The 26,707-nt window shown below is 44.5% G+C and overlaps 1 protein-coding gene across 1 annotated transcript in view; it reads right to left on the bottom strand.

Moving 5' to 3' along the window:
* Nucleotides 1-26,707, bottom strand: part of sardh (sarcosine dehydrogenase) — a 60,305-nt gene that overhangs the window by 17,189 nt on the left and 16,409 nt on the right. Inside the window, 10 exon segments of the mRNA XM_080755428.1 lie at nt 1,481-1,628; nt 4,929-5,042; nt 5,324-5,462; nt 6,282-6,395; nt 6,956-7,039; nt 16,173-16,314; nt 17,439-17,529; nt 23,021-23,107; nt 23,880-24,009; nt 26,161-26,265. Of these exon segments, the coding sequence (XP_080611554.1) occupies nt 1,481-1,628; nt 4,929-5,042; nt 5,324-5,462; nt 6,282-6,395; nt 6,956-7,039; nt 16,173-16,314; nt 17,439-17,529; nt 23,021-23,107; nt 23,880-24,009; nt 26,161-26,265 (1,154 nt within the window).

The raw sequence follows: 26,707 nt of genomic DNA, 5'->3' as shown, positions 1-26,707 counted from the left end.
TTCTCGGGGTGCATTAAGACAGTGCCTCTTTCATCCTCTTGAGGCACTTATAAAGCCTTATCCCCCACCTCTAGCACTATCATCTGACATGCTGGCTGGCTCCCTTATATAAGCCTATATACACACACGAACTTACAACACGAGTGGCACGCTACGAGCTCGTATAGGTCTGCTATTTTTGAAAAATCGTAAAAAAAAATGTGGCGTAAATCTTTGAATATATATTCTTTCAAAGTGAACGTTTTTAACTCAGGTCTAAATGGGTTAATCAATTTTTTTATATACACACACCGGTATATATATATGGATGTGGGATAGGCGTCAGAAGGCGTCATGTGGCATGGAGTGGGTTTTAAAACAGTTTGACTGATTTAAACGCGTAAACCCGCATTTTTATCAAATTTTGATCCGTGAAAATCCGGCGAAAAAAGATTCCCTCGGTTTGTCATGATCCGATCGCACCACCCGCCATCTTGGCTGGCGACGCGATCGCAGCGCAAGAGCCTCCTCCGTGAGGAGTTGCAGTCGTATTAATTTGCATTAAGGCCTCAATTTCCCAGAAGCCCTAGCAGCCCACACAGCATGCAGTGTTGATTTCCACGGTTTCGTCGTCAAAACGAAACCATCTAGTCTCTATATCTCGGCGGCAAAGACAGAGTTTCTTTTCATCCATCGCAATACGGCGGATTAAACACATAAAACAAAAGGACGGGAATGTCGTAAATAGCAGCGCCAGTTAAAACCCGGATTAAACAATTCCTGGCAGGCAAACTGTTTTATCCCATTCTGAACGGGAACCCATTTTGGGTGTTAGCATCGTGTTATGCTTTAGCTTTTGAAAAACAGCAGATCTACGAGCTCGTAGCGCGCCACCGAGTGGCGCGCTACGAGCTCGTAGGTCTGCTATTTTTTGAAGAATCGAAGAGCGACTGACATAGAAGACCTTTTTAGAATCTGATCTCAGGTCAGAATGGAAAACTGTCAGGATGTAGAAGACATTTTTTTAATCTGATCTCAGGTCAGAATGGGTTATAATCAAGACCAAGTGTGTGTGTGTGTCCAGGTGGAAACCTCGTTATGAATCTGATCTCAGGTCAGAATGGGTTATAATCAAGACCAGTGTGTGTGTGTCCAGGTGGAAACCTCGTTATGAATCTGATCTCAGGTCAGAATGGGTTATAATCAAGACCAGTGTGTGTGTGTGTCCAGGTGGAAACCTCGTTATGAATCTGATCTCAGGTCAGAATGGGTTATAATCAAGACCAGTGTGTGTGTGTGTCCAGGTGGAAACCTCGTTATGAATCTGATCTCAGGTCAGAATGGGTTATAATCAAGACCAGTGTGTGTGTGTCCAGGTGGAAACCTCGTTATGAATCTGATCTCAGGTCAGAATGGGTTATAATCAAGACCAGTGTGTGTGTGTGTCCAGGTGGAAACCTCGTTATGAATCTGATCTCAGGTCAGAATGGGTTATATATACCTCCGGGGTCCCTGGACGCTGATCATGCCCATGTCCTCAGAGTGGTCGGTCAGCGTGCACCGGAGGCCGTGGTCCTGCAGGACGGTTCTGATGTGGTTCCAGTTGTGCTCCGCCACACCGCCGCCAATCGCCAGGTAGTACGCGTCGCCTACACGCGGCCAATACGAAAGGATATCACACTTAGAAAGCCTGGGATAGAAACAACCCATTCTGAGTAGTTTTTAACCCATCCCCTGGGTAGTTATAGCACCAACCCAGCAGTAGTTAATTTTACCCAGCAAGATGGGTAACGGGTTGGTCCGTTTTAACCCAGTGGATGAGTTAAAATATTCTACCCATTTCTGGGTTCAATTAACTGTACTTCTGAGTAAATGCAAACCATAGTATTAGTTATATATTCTACCCATTTCTGAGTAAATGCAACCCATAGTATTAGTTATATATTCTACCCATTTCTGAGTAAATGCAACCCATAGTATTAGTTATATATTCTACCCATTTCTGAGTAAATGCAACCCATAGTATTAGTTATATATTCTACCCATTTCTGAGTAAATGCAACCCATAGTATTAGTTATATATTCTACCCATTTCTGAGTAAATGCAACCCATAGTATTTATTATATATTCTACCCATTTCTTGGTTAAATTAACTGTACTTCTGTGTAAATGCAACCCATATCATGCATTATATATTCTACTCATTTCTGGGTTAAATTATGTACCATTCTGGGTTATTTCACTTCAAGTTATATACTATACTATTCAAATTACAGTTTAACTACAAACCTATAACAAAATACAGTACATGCTAGATTTGGTCATGCAAAGAATAATGTAATAAACACAAACCATATAGCGTACATAAACATTACAACACGTCACGTTATCAGTCCGTCGTATACTTTTATCATGTAGTCTTGTCCTAGTGTTTCCCCGTTTTCCCTATAGTTACTGTTCTGCCTTGTCTTGTCTCACCTCCCTGTGATTACTAGTTTTCTCCACCTGTGTCCTGTTTAGTCTCCCAGCCAATCCCAGTGTCGATGGTTGTTCTGTTGCACCTGTGTCTAGTCTTTTTTAAACCTCCCTGTGTTCAGTGTTCCCTTGTCAGATTATAAGTCATTGTTACTGCGTTTGTCCTGCTACACTTGTTATACCGAGTTTCAATGTTAATAAATATATTGGACTGCATCAGTTTGGCCTGCCTGGTTCTGCTTCTGGGTCCTCACCTGACACACCGTGACACGACATTACACAACACTGGATGCAATCCTATACCTGGAAGTTTAGTCGACTAGAACCGACTGTAGATTTAGTCGACTTAAACTGGACTAACACTTAAAACATCCCCGGGGTGACTAAAATGCGACTAAAAACTAAGTGAAAACTATTCAAGAGACTATAGGGGGCTGTATTTTTGCGTGTCTTAACCCATTCTGACCTGAGATCAGATTCATACGAGGTTTCCACGGGACACACACTGGTCTGATTAACCCATTCTGACCTGAGATCAGATTCTAAAAATGTCAGTCGTTCTTCGATTTTTCAAAAATAGCAGACCTACAAGCTCGTAGCGCGCCACTCGGTGGCGCGCTATGAGCTTGTAGATCTGCTATTTTTCAATAGCTAAAGCATAACATGATGCCAACACCAAAATGGGTTCCCGGTCAGAATGGGTTAAGTACCAGGTCTTATTCCCTATAACTTGAGTAAACTAAAGACCTGGAGGCGTGATGATCAATGGCTCTTTGGCCACTCAGAATAGCCAAACGGCATTGATGATCACGCCTCCAGGTCTTTAGTTTACTCAAGTTATAGGGGATAAGACCTGGTCCTTAAGACACGCAAAACACAGCCCTGTGTGACTCTAAAGAGCGCCGCAGTCCCGCCCCCCTCTCAGAAAAACGAGTGGCCCAGGAAATGAAACCCCAATGCATTCTCCCATCGGCACTTCTAATATAATTTATTTAAAGACGGTTACGCCGCGGACAAAGCCAACTCGGATCGTGACAAATCATGACAATGAACACAACGTTTTGGGGCCGATCAAATAATTTATAAGACGAAAAACAAAACAAATAGTGTTGTCTCCTGACTTTCTTTTCTTCTTTCTAATGATTTGATCGGCCCCAAAACATTGTGTTCATTGTCATGATTTGTCACGATCCGAGTTGGCTTTGTCCGCGGCGTAACCGTCTTTAAATAAAATAGCGCTAGAGTCTATCCGCGCGATCACTGGAAACACGCACTCGATGTGGGATGTCCATGGATGGCAGATATGATCTCATCAACTCAGCAACCGTGGAGGCCAAGTTTGACCCGCCGAATAAGACCAAAAAAAAAAACATGTGTGCCAACATTTGACTCTTTTCATGTCATGTGAAAGCAGGGAATCATAGCTTCAAATTGACATATTGGTTGTTCAGTTTGACCCACCGGTTTTGGGGATATGGCCTATAGAGTAATGTCTTGCAGAGAAACAGCGAGTTGAGAAAACGGGGCTTGAAAGGTTTCACTTCTGTGCAGTGCCGGTTCTAGGCCTTTAGTGGCCCCAAGCAACATAATATTCTGTGCGCTAGCCCCCGCGGGTCCAGAAAAATCTGTAAATTTGCCATGAAAATGCTTCAATCTGGTGCACTTTGAGATCAAAATTAAGAAGCTAGGTGGGGGCCACATGTGGCCAGTAGCCCATGTAAGGGATAGGGGATACATTAAAAAATAAATCTTCTCCCTGTGACGTGGCCCCCTCAGTGGTTGTGGCCCCAAGCGACCGCTTGGTTCGCCTATGCCTATAGAACCGGCCCTGCTTCTGTGGTCTCTAACATTACACCTAGCTACATGTTTAAGCATTCATTTCATATTTACATTCCAGCTCTGACACTTATTTCAGACATACTCTAGTCTTAGTATGTGAAGAGTCTGCCTGTGCTATTAACTCATGGCAAAACAAAACAAAAATCTGGTCACATATGGCAGTGAAACACCTTGTAAGCTTGAGGATTGCCTATGTTTGGTGCGTGACACCCATGTGCAGCTAAGTATAAACCAATCAAATCATGAATGTACACTGATTTTTTACCATATTTTTATTCTATTTTGTGTGCATTTTTTGTGTGAACACTGTATTTTGTGACTATTGGTTGTTATTGGTCTCTGTTAAATGCAGAGCGACGTCACTGTTTTAGCTGATTAGCTAGATTTTGTCTGTTTTTAAATCTTAATTATCACCTGCTTTTACATACATTTGTGTGTGTGGACCCCAGGAAGACTATAGCGACCACTTTGTGGAAGCTAATGGGGATCCTAATAAAGAATAAGAATAAAGACAGAGTCTGGGTACGGGATAAATTAATATATTATCCGGAGGTTTTTTTGAAGGCGTATGAGATTGAAAGAGAGAGAGAGAGAGAGAGAGAGAGAGACACCCACATACACACATTATTCCTACCGTTGGACTCCGGTGCAAGGGGCAGATTGGCAGTGCCCGGCTCCAGTCTGCTCACAGTGAGGTCGGCCTCCACCCCTCCCATCTTATTCAGCATGCAGGTATACACAGTAGAGCCTGGAACGAACACGAACACGAACACGAACACACACACACACACACACACACACACACACACACACACACACACAGCCAGACACATGTGCGGCGCACACACACACACACACACACACACACACATACACACACACACACAGCCAGGCACAGACACAGGCACGCACGCACACAATGGTTGGTTTGGTTTGGTTTGGTTGGTTGGTTGTGCACACATCGCCTTTCTCAAGGATTCCCGCTGTGGGGAGACTAGACTAGACTAGACTAGTCTAGTCTAGACCGACCTGGCTTTTTGTTGACGTCAGCGGTGAAGAGCCAATCGGCCGCCTTCTTGGCGTCCGGTCCGGTGAGGTAGAACTTGCCAAAGTAGGACATGTTGAACACGGCCACGCCATGTCTACACGACAGACACTCGCTCTTAATCTGGAAGGGACACACGCACGCACACGCACGCACACACACACACACACGCGCACACACGCGCGCGCACGCACGCACACGCACACACACACACACACACACAGCAGAGGAACTTAGAATAATGACACCTCCATAGCAGCAGTGTTGTTTTCGTCGACTCAAACCAAGACGTTTTTTTTTTTTTGTCGACTACCCTTTTCCACCGGCGAAAACTAAATGGAAAGCAAATGAAAACTAAGCTACGACGACTAAAACTATAAAGACTAAATATACTAGACAGTTTCGTCAAATATAAACTAGACTAAAATGTTAGGAAGGGACTATAGTGGACAAGAGATCCAGTACAAGTCATTTTTTACAATTAGTTGAATGTGAAACATTATCATTCATATCATGTATAGCATACCACGACTTGTCATATAGGACATGATAGAAAATGACTCTGTTCTTTTAATGATATTAAAAACCAATGAACACAGTGACCACAGCCCCTTCTTTCTATACTGTGAATTGTTTTCCTTTGCGACTAAAACTAAGTGAAACCTATTCAAGAGACTAATGACTAAAACTAAAATAGAAATGTGCTGCCAAAGACAACACTGACACACACCACACACACACACACACACACACACACACACACACACCACACACACACACACACACACCACACACACACACACCACACACACACACACACACACCACACACACACACACACACACACACACACACACACACACACACACACACACACACCACACACACACACACACACCACACACCACACACACACACACACACACACACACACTCTCGTACCACGTCATGATGTGGAGGGAAGTCAAAGGTGTATTCTTTGCCCAGTAGCTGGTTGTATTTGTAGTTCTCGTTCCTCGGAGTGTCGTAGGCCCCGTAGTAGTCATAGCCCACGATCTGACAGCGGGAAATAGTAATAATAATAATATTAATAATAAAACTTTATTTGTATAGCACCTTTCATGACATGAAATGCAGCTCAAAGTGCTTTACAGAACAATGGAGAATAAAAGAAAAGCAAGGCGACGACATTAAAAAACAAGCAGTAATGCAATACAGTGAGGACATGAATAAAAAAGGAAAAAAAAAAGAAAAAAAAGATCAATTAAAAGCAATGTTGTAGAAGTAGTAAATAAACATTACAGGGAAAAACATTTACAAAAATAGATTTTTTAAAAATATATTATACATATATTACATTATTATGTTTGCCAATTGGAACGGAACCCCTTATATAACATGTTTGTAGATCTGCTATTTTTGGAGAAAGACAAATCGTGAAAATGTGGTGCTCTCTACCCTTAGTTTCACAAACGGGGGAAGCAGGCCGGGGGGGGGGGGGGGGGGGGCACTATATGGCCAGACGATACTATGGCTATGTGGGAGTCAGTCCAGTCTGTGTGTGTGTGTGTGTGTGTGTGTGTGTGTGTGTGTGTGTGTGTGTGTGTGTGTCTTACAGGAGCAGGTGCCTCTTTGTTGAACCAGCCCGGTCTCTCCCAGCCATGTCTCTCCTGGAACACACAGCCCTGCTCTGTCAGCACCTACAACCAGAGAGAGACAGAGAGAGAGAGAGAGAGAGAGAGAGGTTTACTGTCAGCACCTACAACCAGAGAGAGAGAGAGAGAGACAGAGGTTTACTGTCAGCACCTACAACCAGAGAGAGAGAGAGAGAGACAGAGGTTTACTGTCAGCACCTACAACCAGAGAGAGAGAGAGAGAGAGAGAGGTTTACTGTCAGCACCTACAACCAGAGAGAGAGAGAGAGAGAGAGAGGTTTACTGTCAGCACCTACAACCAGAGAGAGAGAGAGAGAGAGAGAGGTTTACTGTCAGCACCTACAACCAGAGAGAGAGAGAGAGAGAGAGAGAGGTTTACTGTCAGCACCTACAACCAGAGAGAGAGAGAGAGAGAGAGAGAGAGAGAGAGAGAGAGAGAGGTTTACTGTCAGCACCTACAACCAGAGAGAGAGAGAGAGAGAGAGAGAGAGAGAGAGGTTTACTGTCAGCACCTACAACCAGAGAGAGAGAGAGAGAGAGAGAGGTTTACTGTCAGCACCTACAACCAGAGAGAGAGAGAGAGAGAGAGAGAGAGAGAGAGGTTTACTGTCAGCACCTACAACCAGAGAGAGAGAGAGAGAGAGAGAGAGAGAGAGACAGAGAGAGGTTTACTGTCAGCACCTACAACCAGAGAGAGAGAGAGAGAGAGAGAGAGAGAGAGAGAGGTTTACTGTCAGCACCTACAACCAGAGAGAGAGAGAGAGAGAGAGAGGTTTACTGTCAGCACCTACAACCAGAGAGAGAGAGAGAGAGAGAGAGAGAGAGAGAGGTTTACTGTCAGCACCTACAACCAGAGAGAGAGAGAGAGAGAGAGAGAGAGGTTTACTGTCAGCACCTACAACCAGAGAGAGAGAGAGAGAGAGAGAGAGAGAGGTTTACTGTCAGCACCTACAACCAGAGAGAGAGAGAGAGAGAGAGAGAGAGAGAGAGAGAGAGAGAGAGGTTTACTGTCAGCACCTACAACCAGAGAGAGAGAGAGAGAGAGAGGTTTACTGTCAGCACCTACAACCAGAGAGAGAGAGAGAGAGAGAGAGAGAGAGAGAGAGAGAGGTTTACTGTCAGCACCTACAACCAGAGAGAGAGAGAGAGAGAGAGAGGTTTACTGTCAGCACCTACAACCAGAGAGAGAGAGAGAGAGAGAGAGAGGTTTACTGTCAGCACCTACAACCAGAGAGAGAGAGAGAGAGAGAGAGAGAGAGAGAGAGAGAGGTTTACTGTCAGCACCTACAACCAGAGAGAGAGAGAGAGAGAGAGAGAGAGAGAGAGAGAGAGAGAGAGAGAGAGGTTTACTGTCAGCACCTACAACCAGAGAGAGAGAGAGAGAGAGAGAGAGAGAGAGAGAGAGAGAGAGGTTTACTGTCAGCACCTACAACCAGAGAGAGAGAGAGAGGTTTACTGTCAGCACCTAGAGAGAGAGAGAGAGAGAGAGAGAGAGAGAGAGAGAGAGAGAGAGAGAGAGAGAGAGAGAGAGAGAGATGACCTAGTCATACTGTCCCCCAACTAGAGAAGGTCTTCAGCAAAGCCTGAACATTCTTCATCAGTACCGTCAGACTTGGGCCCTGACAGTAAATATGAAGAAGACCAAAATGATGACCTTCCAAAAGCGATCACGGTTACAGAAGAATCAACCAGTGTTCAAAATAGGTGGGACCCAAATAGAACGGACAAATACCTATACATACCTATAGGTTTACAAATTACCTCCACTGGGAACTTCTGTGCAGCTGTGAAGGAACTCAAAGACAAGGCAAAATGGGCTTTTTATGCCATCAAGCGTTCAATTCAAATCCAAATTCCAATTAGGACATGGCTCAAAATATTTAAATCAGTTATAGAATCAATTGCATTGTATGGCAGTGAGGTATGGGGTCCCTTATTACAAAGTGATTGGGCAAAACGGGACAAAAATCCAGTTGAGATCCTGCATGCAGAGTTCTGCAAAAACTATTATCAGGGTACAAAGAAAATGCCCAAACTCTGCATGCAGGGCTGAATTAGGCCAATATCCTTTACTTCTAAATATACAGAAAAGATCTATTACATTCTGGAGCCATATTAAAAAGAGTGACCCTGCCTGTTACCATTATAAAGCCCTTGCCTGCCAAGAGTCGAACATCCAAAGGAGCCCCCCCCCCTCAGTCAGCTGGTTCTGAAACCAGCTGACCTCTCACCTTCTGACATCACAAACCCCAGACAGCCTCAGTGCAGCTACACTATCACTCAGAAGATCAGACCCAACCAAATTATAACGAAAGAAAAAGATAAATACATCACATATTGGAACGAACTCACACAATCACAACACAGACTAGAAACATATTTGGCCCTAAAACAGACAGTATACTGTGGCAGACTTATATAACCACAGTAACCGAAAATGTGGCACAAATCTTTGAATGTATATGATTATTTCACAGTGAACGTTTTTCATAAAACAGTTTTTTTTTTTTTATCGTCCTTCGGTCTATGGGTTAAAAGGCCAGTTGCCTACTGTCGGGTACGGTAGAGGAACGACTCCATGTTTCTGCTCTGCCTATACTGTCACGTACGGTAGAGGGACGACGCCATGTTTCTGCTCTGCCTATACTGTCGGGTACGGTAGAGGGACGACGCCATGTTTCTGCTCTGCCTATACTGTCGGGTATACGGTAGAGGGACGACTCCATGTTTCTGCTCTGCCTATACTGTCGCGTACGGTAGAGGGACGACGCCATGTTTCTGCTCTGCATATACTGTCGGGTACGGTAGAGGGACGACTCCATGTTTCTGCTCTGCCTATACTGTCACGTACGGTAGAGGAACGACGCTGTGTTTCTGCTCTGCCTATACTGTCGGGTACGGTAGAGGGACGACTCCATGTTTCTGCTCTGCCTATACTGTCACGTACGGTAGAGGGACGACGCCATGTTTCTGCTCTGCCTATACTGTCGGGTACGGTAGAGGGACGACGCCATGTTTCTGCTCTGCCTATACTGTCGGGTACGGTAGAGGGACGACGCCATGTGTCTGCTCTGCCTATACTGTCGGGTACGGTAGAGGGACGACTCCATGTTTCTGCTCTGCCTATACTGTCACGTACGGTAGAGGGACGACGCCATGTTTCTGCTCTGCCTATACTGTCGGGTACGGTAGAGGGACGACGCCATGTTTCTGCTCTGCCTATACTGTCGGGTATACGGTAGAGGGACGACGCCATGTGTCTGCTCCTCGCTAGCACTATATAGTCTCCTGCCAAAGCCTCCCACACCGATCTATAATTATCCCATTCTGACCTGAGATCAGATTCATACGAGGTTTCCACTGGACACACACTGGTCTGAACAACCCATTCTGACCTGAGATCAGATTCTGAAAATGTCAGTCGATCTTCGATTTTTTTCAAAAACAGCAGACCTACAAGCTCGTAGCGCGCCACTCGGTGGCGCGCTACGAGCTTGTAGATCTGCTATTTTTCAATAGCTAAAGCATAACATGATGCCGACACCGAAATGGGTTCCCGGTCAGAATGGGTTATACATCCACGTTCCTGAGGTGGGAGAGAGAAAACGTGGGCACATCTTATATATATGTTCTAAAAAAAAAACGATCACATCCTCTCTCTCGCTCGCCTAAAAGTAGACCAAGTCTCATCATTTTGTACATGGGAAAAAAAAAAAAAGGAAAAAAAAAAGGCTTCTCTGGCATCCGTCAAACACCTGACACAATCTGTTGTTTCTGCTGCTGTTGACGTTGTTGTTGTTGTTGTTTTTTTCAGCAAAATCCCATGATAAGTGTACATAGCGGCCATCGCAAATATCTTGGAACACGAAGCTGTAATTTTCACAAATAATAAATAGATTTCAACCCCCCCCCCCCCCATCCCCCATCCCCCATCCCTCCCGTATAGCCCAGTATACACCCCCATAAACACACGTTTCCTCTTGGGGCTGCATGGTTGCTAGGCTGAGTCTAATCACTGAGTGATTAGCAGGGGCTGTATGGTGGGGCTGGTCGACGGTTTGGATTGGACCCTTGTGTTTTCACGAGGAGGAATGATGAGCGTTATATATAGCTATATAGCCTCTCTCAAAGCCACAGAGAGAGAGAGAGAGAGAGAGAGAGAGTAGTCATTTGTGTCTTCTTCGTAATGACAATGCACTATATAACTATACACAAGCGAGCTGGTTATACCGAGACGGCGTCGTATAATTACACAGAAAGCATCATAATAACTGGCCTCGTATCGGTTGCCATGCCAATAAAAGGGGGGGCCATTTTTATCAGACCCGAGATACAAGAAGGAGAGAAAAGAGAAAAAGAAACTGTGATGCGTGCAAATATTCAGTCTTTGTTGTGAGAGAGGTATAGTTATTCAAGTGCATGATTGTGTGGTGTGTTGTGTGTTGGATGATGTAACTGCAACCGCGAGCTCCCATTTAACCCATTCTGACCTGAGATCAGATTCATACGAGGTTTCCACGGGACACACACTGGTCTGATTAACCCATTCTGACCTGAGATCAGATTCTAAAAATGTCAGTCGTTCTTCGAATTTTTCAAAAATAGCAGACCTACAAGCTCGTATCGCGCCACTCGGTGGCGCGATATGAGCTTGTAGATCTGCTATTTTCCAATAGCTAAAGCATAACATGATGCCAACACCAAAATGGGTGCCCGGTCAGAATGGGTTAAACACATTTTAGACCTGGGAACGATTCTACAAAAATGTCTTCTAAATCCGGACTGTTTTCTTGAAAAACCTCATGTTTCTGTGTCAGTCGTTCTCAAACATTTTCATGTCAAGGAACCCCAAGATTATCTGTATTTTGGCCCCCCCCATCTGAAAACATGTTGTTCCAGGGACCTCCCTCCAGAAGCAAAGATTTGAGTTAAAAACGTTGGACTCTGAAAGAATATATATATATATATATATATATTCAAAGATTTGCACTACAATTTTCAAAAAGTAGCAGACCTACAAGCACAAAGCACGGCGCTCGTGTGCCACGCTATGAGCTTGTAGATCTGACTCATTTCACTCATAGGCAGTGAGTGCACTCCCCTATATACCGGTGATCTGAGGTCTGAGCTATAGGGCATTCACTTCTAGTCATTTTGACTAGTTGACTAGTCGACTAGTCGTTTGACTATCTTGTAAAACAAATATATACGTATATATTTTGTTTTTGTCAAATAAATATTAGAAATTAAAACAAAACACATTGCCGTGCATGCAGCTTTAGTGAGCTTGTAGATGTGCCATTTATATATATATATATATATATATATATATATATATATATATATACTACAAGGTCCTGCTGATCACTTACAACTGCATAAACGGACAGGCCCCTCCATACCTATACAGACACTCATCAACCCCCCAAAAACAACCTCCACCCGCACCCTCAGATCTGCAAACAAACACTGACACCATCACTGCGCACCATGATGGGGGGACCGGGCCTTTTGCTGGGCAGCACCACGCCTATGGGAACAGCCTCCCCAACATGGACCTGAGAGTGGACCTATGGGAACAGCCTCCCCCCCATGGACCTGAGAGTGGACCTATGGGAACAGCCTCCCCATGGACCTGAGAGTGGACCTATGGGAACAGCCTCCCCCCCCCATGGACCTGAGAGTGGACCTATGGGAACAGCCTCCCCATGGACCTGAGAGTGGACCTATGGGAACAGCCTCCCCATGGACCTGAGAGTGGACCTATGGGAACAGCCTCCCCCCCATGGACCTGAGAGTGGACCTATGGGAACAGCCTCCCCCCAAAGGACCTGAGAGTGGACCTATGGGAACAGCCTCCCCAACATGGACCTGAGAGTGGACCTATGGAACAGCCTCCCCAACATGGACCTGAGAGTGGACCTATGGAACAGCCTCCCCCCCATGGACCTGAGAGTGGACCTATGGGAACAGCCTCCCCCCCATGGACCTGAGAGTGGACCTATGGGAACAGCCTCCCCATGGACCTGAGAGTGGACCTATGGGAACAGCCTCCCCATGGACCTGAGAGTGGACCTATGGGAACAGCCTCCCCCCCATGGACCTGAGAGTGGACCTATGGAACAGCCTCCCCAACATGGACCTGAGAGTGGACCTATGGGAACAGCCTCCCCCCCCATGGACCTGAGAGTGGACCTATGGGAACAGCCCCCCCATGGACCTGAGAGTGCCACAGACTGTGGAATGCTTTAAAACAGGCCTGAAAACCTTCCTGTTTCGGAAGGCTTTTTCGTGTTGAACTGTCGTCGCTTTGCACGTTTTTTTATTTTATTTTTTATAACCCTGTTTTTAACCTTTTATAATAGATTGTGAATGAAAAGTGCAATATAAATAAAAAAATCATTATTATTATTATTATTATTATACAGTATTAAGCCCTTAATGCATTCTGGACGGGAACCCCTTTTGGTGTTTAAAGCATTGTGTCATGCTTTAGCTATTGAAAAATAGCAGATCTAGTCTCTAGTTCTGCTATTTTTGAAAATGTTCAGAGAGAACGTTTTTTAAACTCAAATCCTTGCTTCCGGGACAATGCCGACTGGGACAATGCATGTTCATTTTTGACAGTGATGCGTCCAGAAAACACCGTGCGCGCTACACACCGTTGACTTTTAAAAATCACGTGCGGAAGACGCTTTGCGGTTAAACGAAGCATGGCGGGATTAGAAAATGACCACAAAGTGGGTCATCGAGGCGTCGAATAGAAGAAAAAAAAGGCACGTCAAGATCCATTAGTTGAATATAAAAAGGCACGTCATCAAGAGCCATTAGCCCATTCTGAACGGGAACCCATCTTGGTGTTAGCGTCACGTTATGCGTCAGATCTACAAGCTCATAGCGCGCCACCGAATGGCGCGCTACGAGCTTGTAGGTCTGCTATTTTTGAAAAATCGAAGATAACGACTGACATTTTTCAGAATCTGATCCCAGGTCAGAATGGGTCCATCAGACCAGTGTGTGGTCGTCCAGTGGAAACCTCGTATCGTATGAATCTGATCTCAGGTCAGAATGGGTTAGTGGGGTGTCAGAGAGAGGGAAGGAGAGTGGAATGACGCGTCGGTGTGTGTGTGTGTGTGTGTGTGTGTGTGTGTGTGTGTGTGTGTGTGTGTGTGTGTGTGTGTGTGTGCAAATGGCCCATTTAGAGCCAGCTTGGCAGGGATCACAGTCTTAACGCGTTCAGAACGGGAACCCTTCTCTTGGTGTGTTTTTTTTTTTTAAAGCATTATTACTTTATAAATAGCTATTGAAAAATAGCAGACCTACGAGCTCGTAGGTCTACTATTTTTTGGGGGGAAAAATCGCGAAAACGTGGAGCAAATATTTTGAATAATATATTCTTTCAGAGCGGAAGTTTTTAACTCTTTAACTTTAATCTTTGCTTCTGCGGGAGGTCGTCCCTGGAATAACATACTTTTCAGATTATACATTTTTGGGTTCCTTGACATGAAATCTTGCGCAGCAGCCACTGATATATAGTTCAACATTTCAGGTATTTCAGAAAACTTGTCAGGATTCAGAAGACATTTTTTTCAATTATCTATTTCGACGTCACAGGCCTAAATGGGATAAATCACCGCAGCTGAGAGATGCTATGGGTTCCCTGCAGCTCTGAAGCAGCTCGTTATAGCCTCTAGATTGAGCAGAAAGACGAACACAGGGGTTGGTTGGTTGGTTGGTTGGAGGAGGGGGAGGTACGGTGGGGAGTTTGATTGATTGATTGAAAAAAAACATTTCACAGTATGCATAATGGGTACAACTCAAACAAAAGAACGGGTCAATACAGGACACTGCTATACATATAAAAGGAACACCCACACAGTGTGAGTCGAGGGGGGGCGCGCTCTCATCATCGTACGTCATCATGGCGCAACATTTGCTCAGACATCCATCCATCCATCCATCCATCTTCAACCACTTATCCGTAGTCGGGTCGCGGGGGCAACAGCTCCACCAGAGAGCTCCAGACTTCCCTCTCCATGCAGAGCAACATTAGTGACTTCCTCCTGGGGGGGGGGGGGGATGTCCCGAGACGTTCCAATGGCCAGTGAGTCGATGTGTTTCCTCCCAACTGCGCCTCGGTCTTTCCCCCCGGGGGTCTCCTCCCCGCAGTGGGACGTGCCTCGAGGACCTCCCTATAGGGAGACGTATCCCCGAGAGGCATCCTATAACCAGATGCCCCCGAAACGCCTCAGCGGACTCCTTTCCAGGCGAAGGAGCAGCGGTTCTATCCACACTTTTCCTGGGCTGTGTGTGCTCCAGTTCCTGTCGATTTGATCCAATGAAAGCCAATGAAACTGGTCAGATGACCAATGATATCCAATGAAATCAACAGGAACTGGAGCACACACAGCCCAGGAAAAGTGTGGATACTCCGAGTCTCTCTCTCTCTCGTGTGACTGAACTTCTTTCGGTGATCTTTTTGGTGCATTGGGTTATACACTTTAGCTATTGAAAAATAGCAGATCTGCAAGCTCACAGCGCGGCACCGAGTGCCGCGCTGTGAGCTTGTAGGTCTGCTATTTTTTGAAAAATCTTGAACGTGTGGCGCAAATCTTTGAATATATAGGCCAATATATATATATATATATATATATTGTAATTTATCCCATTTAGGCCCGACGTCGAAATAAATAATTGAAAATGTCTTCTGAATCCTGACAGTTTTCTGAAATACCTGAAATGTATATATATATATATATTGACAACATATCAAAACAAGGATAAACATCTTAAGATATTTAAAAAAAAAAAGATGGAGAGCCCTCTTGGCAGCAAAGGGTCGGGAATTAAATGGGCCCTGAATTGCAGGGTATAAACGCAAGTGGAAGAGTTTGTCACAGAATTACTTTTTTTCCTAACCTGTCTGCCTCAGGCATAATAGTATATAGTATCATGTCATGCTTTAGCTATTGAAAAACAGCAGATCTACAAGCTCGTAGCGCGCCACCGAGTGGCGCGCTACGAGCTTGTATAGGTCTGCTATTTTTGAAAAAATCGAAGAACGACTGACATTTTTTAGAATCTGATCTCAGGTCAGAATGGGTTCATCAGACCAGTGTGTGTGTGTCCAGTGGAAACCTCGTATGAATCTGATCTCAGGTCAGAATGGGTTAGTTACCTGGTGGAAAGGGTCCTTCCTCATGTTGCGGCTGGCCAGCGGCTCGTCGTAGGGGAAGACGACGGAGTAGTTCTTGGCGTACGACTCGTGGCTCCTCTCTCTGATCCAGAGGCTGTTGGCCGTCAGGGAGTTATGGAACCGCCTGGAGACATGCAGAGAGGGGAGAAGAACGATGGGAAACGTTTAGTTAAATTAAACCCCATTTTGGGGGCCGGCGGGAACTCCTTTTGGTGTTTTAACTATATAAAGCATTATGTTATACTTTTAGCTATTGAAAAAATTAGCAGATCTACAAGCTCATAGCTTAATTGTAGGTCAGCTATTTCGTGAAAATGCGGCACAAATCTTTGAATATATATTCTTGAACCCCATTTCGACCCGAGACCACATTCAAAAAATGTCTTCGAAATATAAAAACCTGTGTTTCTACGTCAGTGGTTCTCTAAACTATTTCATGTCAATTAGGACCCCCAGAATTATATGTAACGGGCCGCCGAACCCCATCTGAAAATATGTTGTTCCAGGGACCCCCCCCCCCCCCCCCAGAAGCAAAGATTTGAGATAAAAACGTTCGCTCTGAAAGGATATATATATATTCACGATTTTTTTTAAATAGCAGATCTACAAGCTCGTAGCGTGGCACTCGGTGTCACCAGAGCCAGCCCTACAGGCCAGAAGGTGGCGCCAGTGCCACCCAAATCAGCGAAAAATAAGCATAGGAGACGCGTCAGAAGTGATTAGTCAGTGGCCAGTGTTGGCAGAACATTTCTATTTTAGTTTTAATCATAGTCTTTGGAATGAAACTTCATTTAGTTTTAGTCATATTTTAGTCACCTAGAATGTTTTGGTGTTAGTCTAGTTTCAGTCGACTAAATCCGCAGTTCATTTAGTCGACTAAAATGTGTTTTGGCGGGCCTTGATGACGTATTTTACACTTGCTTTTACAATAGCAAGATCTACCAAGTGTAAAAAAATAAATATATACTGGATCTCTTGTCCACTATAGTCCCTTCCTAACATTTTAGTCTAGTTTTTATTTGTTGAAGAAATTGTCAGTATATTTCGTCTTAGTTCCAGTCATCATAGCTTAGTTTTCATTTAGTTTTCGTCAGTGAAAAAAGGTAGTCGACGAACATTTTTCGTCTTAGTTTTAGTCGACGGCACTGTGTGTGTGTGTGTGTGTGTGTGTGTGTGTGTGTGTGTGTGTGTGTGTGTGTGTGTGTGTGTGTGTGTGTGTGTGTGTGTGTGTCCGAGTAGCGCATGTACCTGATGTCATATCCATACATATCCTTTTCTGGGCGGCCGTGTATAATCCAGTGGGCCAGTTCTCTACCGCAACCTCCACCCAGCATCATTCCTGCAAATGTTGCACACACACACACACACACACACACACACACACACACACACACACACACGCACAGAGAGAGAGAGAGAGAGAAAGAATAACTCACACATAATCTACAAGGCAAGCTCACACTCGTACGTCGTGCCACGCTGCAAGCTTGTAGATCTGCTATTTTTGGAAATCTTGTGGGGCGGGAACCCCTTTTGGTGTTTTAAGCATTATGTTATATACTTTAGCTATTGGAAAATAGCTAAAGCTACGAGCTTGTAGGTCTGCTATTTTTTTTTTTTAATCATAAAAATGTGGCACAAATCTTTGATATATATTCTTTCAGAGTGAGCGTTTTTAACTCAAATCTTTGTTTCTGTGGGGGGGGGGGGGGTCCCTGGAACAACATATTTTCAGATGGGGGGGGTCGGCGGTCAATTACATATATTTTTGGGGGTCGTTGACGTGAAAATGTTTGAGAACCACTGACAACATACAGTATAGGGACCCCCCCCCCCCCGGGGCCACCAGTTGCCCATGTATGGTCTGAAACAAGTGGGGGGGGGGGGGGGGGGTTTGAACCTCACCAGCTCCACCCAATAGGATCTCCAACAGTTGGTTTATAATCACTCTTAACAGACCATTCCATTCCATTAAAGGAGAATTCCATGCTAGAATGCTTTCTTACCTTTCTATGTAGTCGTTACGTCCCCACCAAAGAGGTCCATGTGTTTTTTTTGTGCAAAAACTCCTTATTGGCTATTTTCCCTATACCATAAGCCCTCAATGAATTGCATTGCATTGAATGGGAATTGAATGGAGCTATGCGGGTGTTGTGCTAGTTCGCTTATTTCCATCGAAAGAAGTATAGTAAAGTGTGCCGCTTGGGATATTATTTACATTATAAAGAGAGGATATATACAAAGAAATTATCATTTTGAGCGATGGAAATCAGCGAATTAGCACAACACCCCATAGCCCCCATTAAATTCAATGCAATTCATTTAGGGCATATGGTATAGGGGAAACAGCCAATAAGGAGCTTTTTCACAAAATAACACCTGGACCTCTTTGGTGGGGTGACGTAACAACTACAAAGAAAGGTATGAGAAAGCCTTTTAGTATGGAATTCTCCTTTAATCAAAGAATGCTGATCAAACACTGCTGCGGACTAATGAGCTTGTATTTTCCTAGTTGCTGCTGATGACATAATTTGTGCCTATACACACACACACGCACACACGCGCGCGCGTGCGTGCGTGTGTGTACCGCGCAGCCACGCATTTCATCGAGGACGGGGCATCAGCATGCAGCGACATGAGTGGTGGGCGTCCTTGCGTTCATCTTTTTCACCCTTCCTTCTCGACGCCATCCCTCAGAACACACCAACACCACCACCACCACCACCCCCTGCTCTCTCATCACTTGTGTCTGGAGCGCGTATACTGCTCTGGGGCGGGCAGACGTATGAATTGGACGGACAGACGGACGGACGGACGGACGAGATGGAAACGAGGGGGTGGTGGTGGTGAGGGAGGGAGGAGATGATGGAGCTCTTCCCCCCCCCCCCCCGAGACATCATTGAGACGACCAGCAGCAGGGGAGAGGGCGGGTGTGACACTGATAAAATGTCAGCCAAGATATTCGCCACACCGGTGATGTATGGTTGCCCCCTATCACCCTCCCCCCCCCTCCCCCCCTCCTCTCCCATGCACTCAGTCATCATGTCATCCACCCTGATATCTGTTATACCCGTCTTTCACTCACTTCTCACTCGGGGGGGGGGGGTGATATTTATAGTCGACTATACATTTACAGTTGATTTAGTCGACTAAAAATGTATTTTGTCGCCGTAATGACTGATTTTTACACTTGCCGAAAATAGCCACGATCTATACAAGCTCACGACGCGTCGCAGCGTGATGCGTTCATGTGAGCTTGTAGATCGTGCCATTTTCGGCATACAAACAAGTGTAAAATGACCTTACGCTGGATCTCTCGTCCACTATATAGTCCCTTCCTGACATTTTAGTCTATAGTTTGTACTCGTTGACAAAATTGTCAGTATATTTAGTCTTATAGTTTTAGTCGTCGCAGCTTGGTTTTCATGTCGTTTCCATGTAGTTTTCGTCAGTGGAAAAAAAGGTAGTCGACGAAACAAAAAAAATTGTCATAGTTTTAGTCGACGAAAAGAACAACTGGGGTGCATACTTAGTTTAGACTAGTCATTGGTTTAGACATGGGTTAAGGTTAGGTTTAGGTGTGCTGCCCCCCCATGGGAGGTTAGGGTTTATAGGGTGAGGGTTTGAGATATAGGTTGTAGTTGTGTAGGACTAATGACTGGTCTAACCAAATGACTAGTCTGAACCAAAAACTGTCTAAACTAAGTACTGCACCCTTGGGTACAGGTCTTTTTTCCCACATACCGGGAGTCCGACAAACCGACAGCAAATAGTCCGACACGTCATTATTCCGACAATCCAATATTTTCCGACCATAGAAATTCCCCCTTTTTCACCCCAACAGTCCCGACATAACATCACCCCGACAAAGGTTTTAGCAATGGTCCGACAATCATATAGATCAGACAAGCCCAATAGTCCGACACGGAAGAGACAGCGCAACGCCGTTTCTTAGAGAGAGAGAGAGAGAGAGAGAGAGAGCCAGAGAGAGAGAGAGAGCGCAGTTGTTCTTCACCTTCACCGGAACATACAGTATTTTGTATTGTTTGTGTGTCGCATGCGTGCGTGCGAACTTCGAGACGAGTTGTTTGTCCGCCTGACAGTGGTGCATTACATTATATTTTGATTTGAAATAAAGAATGATGAATAGATGTAGTCTACTGTTGCTTGTGTGTGTGTGTGTGTGTGTGTGTGTGTGTGTGCGTGTGTGTGTGTGTGTGTGTTTTTAGACAATAGACCACTTAGCACTTGATTTAACAATGAAAGAAATGAAGACGATTAAGGATATCGTCAAGGGGTTGGCAATGATTGACACACTTGTTATTGATATATGGACGGGTCAAAATGGGTATACGCCCTGGATGGAAAATGTATGTTTCACTATATATAAAATACCATGACTCTCCCTCTGAATGACATTAAAAAAATCGGGTCCTACTAATTAACCCTAAAAATCTATAGACCTTAACCCATTCTGACCGGGCACCCATTTTGGTGTTAGCATCATGTTATGCTTTAGCTATTGAAAAATAGCAGATCTACAAGCTCATAGCGCGCCACCGAGTGGCGCGCTACGAGCTTGTAGGTCTGCTATTTTTGAAAAATCGAAGAACCACTGACATTTTTAGAATATGATCTCAGGTCAGAATGGGTTAATCAGACCCAGTGTGTGTCCAGTGGAAACCTCGTATGAATCTGATCTCAGGTCAGAATGGGTTAAGGAAACATTACATCCGACACGTCTATAATCATCTCTACTAACAAGTTACAAGCTAATAGCAAGTTCAAAAATAGCAGATCTACAAGCTCGTAGCGCGCCACTCGGTGGCGCGCTATGAGCTTGTAGGTCTGCTATTTTTAAAAAAATCGAAGAACGACTTGACATTTTTTTAGAATCTGATCTCAGGTCAGAATGTGGTTAATCAGACCAGTGTGTGTGTCCAGTGGGGAAACCTTGTATGAATCTGATCTCAGGTCAGAATGGGCCGCTAGAAGAACAGCAGCTAATGAATCATGCAGCGATGAGACACATGCGTCGTCACATGCTGGGAGGAGGTCAGCTTGGGAGAGAGTACTGTATAAAGTTTGCTTCCAGCCCCGCAACAGACTGCACACGTCGAATAAATCTACTGTAGAGGGCGAATACATGAATGAATTAACATTGGCCGTTGCGTTGGCCATTTCAAAAAAGATAAGTGTGTGTCACACGCACGCACGCACACACACACGCACACACGTCACTCTATATTTCTCTCTCTCTCTCTCTCTCTCTCTCTCTCTCTCTCTCTCTCTCTCTCTCTCTGTGTGCGCTGTCCAAACAATCTTTGTTGGGCAAATGCAAAAGAGAGCTGAATCTCTCTGAATCTCTCAAGCCAGTGTTCATATACTCTATGTTTATACAGAGTATTTTTTAACTACTTAATTAGCCAATTTGTACATGTATGCTTGATATTGTTTTGTTTGCCATTATAATTTTGTTACCGTCTGTTTCTTCTTGTTTTAATCCTGTTCTGTGCAGCACTTTGGAACTATGTTCTGAAAAGCGCTATACAAATAAAGTTCATATCATATCATATCATATCATATCATACAGTTACTATAAAACACACCGTTTGGATCCAACGTACTTTTACAGGCACGATGTCAAACTCTATACAGTGGAGACTACGGGGTCAGTGTTCTTTTTGACCCCCGCAGTGGTCATTCTGGGCAGGAACTCCTTTTGGTGTTTTTTAAGCATTATGTTATGCTTTAGCTATTGAAAAATAGCATGATATAAAGCTCATAGCGCGGCATTGAAAAATCGTGAAAATGAGGCGCAAATCTTTGAATATATTCTTTCCGGGGCGAACGTTTTTAACTCGAATCTTTGCTTCATGGCGGGGTCCCTGAAACAACATATTATTTTCAGATGGGGGGGGGGGGTCGGCGGCCAATTACAGATAATCTCGGGTTTGTCCTGGACGCGAAAATGTTTGAGAATGACTGACAGAGAAACATGGGGTTTTTCAGAAAAACTGTCAGGACATTAATCGTTCCTGAATCGAGACCAGAATCTACAAAATATAAGATCGCCTGTAGATCGGTTATTTTCAAATGGGCCGAAATGTATAGGGCTGAAGTGGTCAATGTAGGTTTTCAAATTTAAAAATCTCCAAAGTAACTGGCAACTAAAGTTTTCAAACGATTGCTGTGGAGCAAAAGCACAAAACGTTGGCTCTGAGATGTCGCGGAGCAGAAGCAAAAAAAAGTACTGGAAATTGGAAATACTCAAGTAAAGTACAAATACCTAATAATGGTACTTAAGTACAGCACTCCTCCAGTAAAAGTACTTAGTTACCTTCCACCACTGCTCAACGGTGACGCGCGCCTCAGAGCCAGAAAGGGCGTCTATATTTAAGTCTATGGTTTCCATACAGCTCTCCTGGCTTTATTTCAATCCATCCATATATCCGCCCGTCTCTTCTCTTATATACTTAGGGCGGATGTGGCTCAGGAGGTGGAGCAAGGGTCGTCCAATGACCCCTGGGGTCGGCGGTTCGAATCCCGGCTCCTCCTCCTCCTGTCCTACATGTGGAAGTGTCCTTGGGGCAAGAAGACACTGAACCCTAAACATCGCCTCCAGTGAGTCGGTCGGTGTGAGCTCGGCCCACCGGCGCTATGTGTGAATGTGGGAAGTGTTGAGGACGCTGCTGGCGTCGACTGTTCGCCGCTTCAACCTCCCAAATGTATGAACGAATGGACCGTTTTGAGCACTTGTGAAAAGTGCTATGAAAATGCAATTCATTGTTATTATTATTACTACTACTACTACTACTACTACTACTTACCAGCACTGTTGAAACCACAGCCCAGGAAGAACCCTCTGACTTCTGGTGCCTCTCCCATGAGGGGTTTGTGGTCTGCCGTGAACGACTCTGGAGGGGAAGAGAGAGAAAAGGAGACATAAACACAACAGTTTGGAGATGCTTAACCCATTCTGACCTGAGGTCAGATTCATACAAGGTTTCCACTGGACACACACATGGTCCTGGATGAACCCATTCTGACCTGAGATCAGACTCTAAAAATGTCAGTCGTTCTTCGATTTTTCAAAAATAGCAGACCTACAAGCTCGTAGCGCGTGCTATGAGCTTGTAGATCATTACGTTGTACTTTAGCTGTTGAAAGATAGCAGATCTACAAGCTCATAGCGCGCCACTGAGTGCCGCGCTATGAGCTTGCGTCCTACTGGTGTGTGTGAGTGTGTGTGTGTGTGTGTGTGTGTGTTCATGATGAATCAATCTAATTATTTTGCTAAATCTGCCCGTCTCTGTGCGCCTCTGAGAGCGTGCGTGCAATCTACAATTTACAATTTGGGCATTTAGCAGACGCTCTGCTAAACGTGCGTGCGTGCGTGCGTGTGTGCGTGCGTGCCTTAACCCATTCTGACCGGGAACCCGTTTCGGTGTTGGCATCATGTTATGCTTTAGCTATTGAAAAATAGCAGATCTACAAGCTCATAGCGCGCCACCGAGTGGCGCGCTACGAGCTTGTAGGTCTGCTATTTTTGAAAAATCGAAGAGCGACTGACATTTTTTTAGAATCTGATCTCAGGTCAGAATGGGTTAATCAGACCCAGTTTGTGTGTCCGAGTGGAAACCTCGTATGAATCTGATCTCAGGTCAGAATGGGTTAATAATAGTTTACCTGGTCCACAGACGGTGGATTTAATGCCGGTCTGCTCCAGAGCGGGAACTCGGTTTATGGCGCCCTCTATGTGTTGCATGAACACGTCCCAGTCCAGATCGAACAGGCTGAACGCAAACTTATCAGACACCTGAGGAGGACAAAACGTGTGTCCCAACTGTCAAAACCACACTCTTAAGTTTCACTTTCAATGCCATCGAACAGAGACCTATATATACCACTGAATAAAGATGATGATTCTATAATGCAGACACAATGATGTAAGAAGACTCTGATACAGAACTTCCTCTTGTTATATTTGGCTAAAAGTCCATCCGCTCTTAAAGTTTACACACACACACACACACAGTGTGACATAGACGCAGAGCACCAATCTTTAGCACCCCCTGGTGGGTCAGTGGCAAGTCTGTTAAATTATGTTAGAGCACAGACGTTTAGTTAAAGGTACAGTATATATTCAGTGATTTCACTTTTTGTTTTGTTGTGATAATCCTCCCTACTATAGACTCCATATAAGGAGTTACTCCCTGGGGGTAAAAAAAAAAAAAAACGGTTTTGTTTTTTTTTGGCTAGGTGGCCATGCCTTCATCCAATCAGGATAAGAGAGAGGCCTTCCGCCAATCATGATCGAGCGGGGGCGGGCCTTGGTGTGTGTGTGTGTGTGTTGTTGGCTTGTCCACGTATGTGGAGTTCAACAGAACTAAAGTTTATTCTCTGTTTTTTTTTAACCAGCCTATATAACACAGAATAGCAGGCCGGACAACATTCATGAAACACATAAAGTTAAGTATTTACTTTTTTTTATCAAAAGTTTTTCTTTTTCTTTAATTACGGGAACCTCTTTTGGCGTTTTAAGCATTCTGTCATACTTTTTAGCTATTGAAAAATATCAGATCTAGAAGCTCATAGCGTGGCACCGAGTGCCGCGCTACGAGCTTGTAGATCTGCTATGGGGGAGGGGGTCGCTGGAAAACATATTTTCAGATGGGTGGGGGGGGGGGGGTCGACGGCCAAATACAGATAATTCTGGGCGTCCTTGACATGGAAAAGGTTTGAGCACCGCCGACATATGTTCAGAAAACCTCCACCCCCACCCCCAACACCACCAATCACAGCACATTATTTTGCGAGTTATAGAAGCCAGGTTCATGGAGGTGCTTCTCCTTTTTAATACTTTCTGATTAAATATTTCAAGATCACCCCCTAAAATAAAACAAAAAGACAGGTTCTCCCTCCTGCACAGAACACTGGAGAATAGCAAAACGTGTCCTTGGTAATGGGGGGGGGGGACGGGGGACGGGACGGACATTCAAGGAGCAATTCATTAACTTTATCTAAGACTCTGTATAGCCCCAATCTCTTCAAAGCCATCGATCCAAGACTCACGGCACGTCTTTATACCCCAGTAGGTGTCTCGGTATAGCTGCTCTCTGCACTTTCTATTTTCTTCTATAGCCCATTTAGGCCAGAGGCCGATTCTAAATAAAAGAATGTCTTCTAAATCCTGACAGTTTTCTGAAAAAAAAAACCCTACGGGCTGTATTTTGCGTGTCTTATAAGTACCAGGTCTTATTCCCTATAACTTGAGTAAACTAAAGACCTGGAGGCGTGGTCAATGCCATTTGGCTATTCTGAGTGGCCAAAGAGCATTGATCACGCCTCCAGGTCTTTAGTTTACTCAAGTTAGGGAATGAGACCTGGTACTTAAGACACGCAAAATACAGCCCATATATGTGTCTATGTCAGTGTTTTTCATGTCAAGGTACGCCCAGATTTATCTGAATTTGGCCGCAGACCCCACCATCTGAAAATATGCTGTTCCAGGGAGTGGGACCCACCAGAAGCAAAGATTAGAGTTAAAAACATTCGCTCTGAAAGAATATACATTCAGACGTTTTGCACCACATTTTCACGATTTTTCTATGATTTGCTATGAGCTTGTAGATCTGCTATTTTTCAATAGCTAAAGTACAACATAATGCTTAAGCAGACCGTTGGACTGATTAAGATAACAAGGACCAACAGCAATTCAAAGAGACAGTCATGCACACAGACATGGGGGGGGGGGGGGGGGTCAAACAGTCCAGACTAGAATTCAGATTTTTTTTTCTTTTCAGACAGTATGAGATATTGCTGCCGTCTAGTACAATAAAAAGGGTCACAAAAAAAAAAGAACATTTAAAAGTCACCTTGTCTGACATTAATTGCAAAACGAGACGGAAAAGACAAGCCCAGAGAGAGTTATTGAAGTATATAAGTATCAACTTTGGGTTACAGTTACCTCATCCCAGAAGACAGGGTTGGCTTCGTACCCCCCCACGGAGAGAGCGTCACCTTGGAGGCGCAGGTACACGGAGGCGTCGTGGTCCCGGACATTAGGCATGTTCTGAGAAACAGAAAACAAGACAAAAACATGAGGCGAGATACAGTAGAAGTAAAAACAACTTTGAGCGGTGATTTAACTGCGATGCGGAAAACCTCAACAGGCTGAGTTTGTTTGACCTATACAAGCTCATACGAGCTTGTAGATCTGCTATTTTTCAATAGCTAAAACACGACATGAATAGGTTCTCGCCCCCAAAAAGGGTTAAAGGACAACTTTGGTTTCATGTTCAACGGTTCATGTTTTAGGTTGTCATTAGAGAAAGTAAAAGATGAGTGTTAATTCTTTTTCATTTGCTGCTTTCTTTCGTTTTAGGGATTTTATCTGTTTTTTACAGGGGGGGGGGGGGGGGGGGGGGGGGGGGGCATTCGAACATGGGGCTAAATATGTATTTTTTTACAACATTTTATAGCGATTTCTTTTATTATTTACTATAGTCCTACTA

The sequence above is a fragment of the Protomyctophum bolini genome (assembly GCF_963924005.1).
Source record: "Protomyctophum bolini genome assembly, chromosome: 22".
Lineage (NCBI taxonomy): Eukaryota > Metazoa > Chordata > Actinopteri > Myctophiformes > Myctophidae > Protomyctophum > Protomyctophum bolini.
The sequence above is the reverse complement of the archived record's forward strand: the minus strand, read 5'-3'. Positions and strand labels throughout refer to the sequence as shown.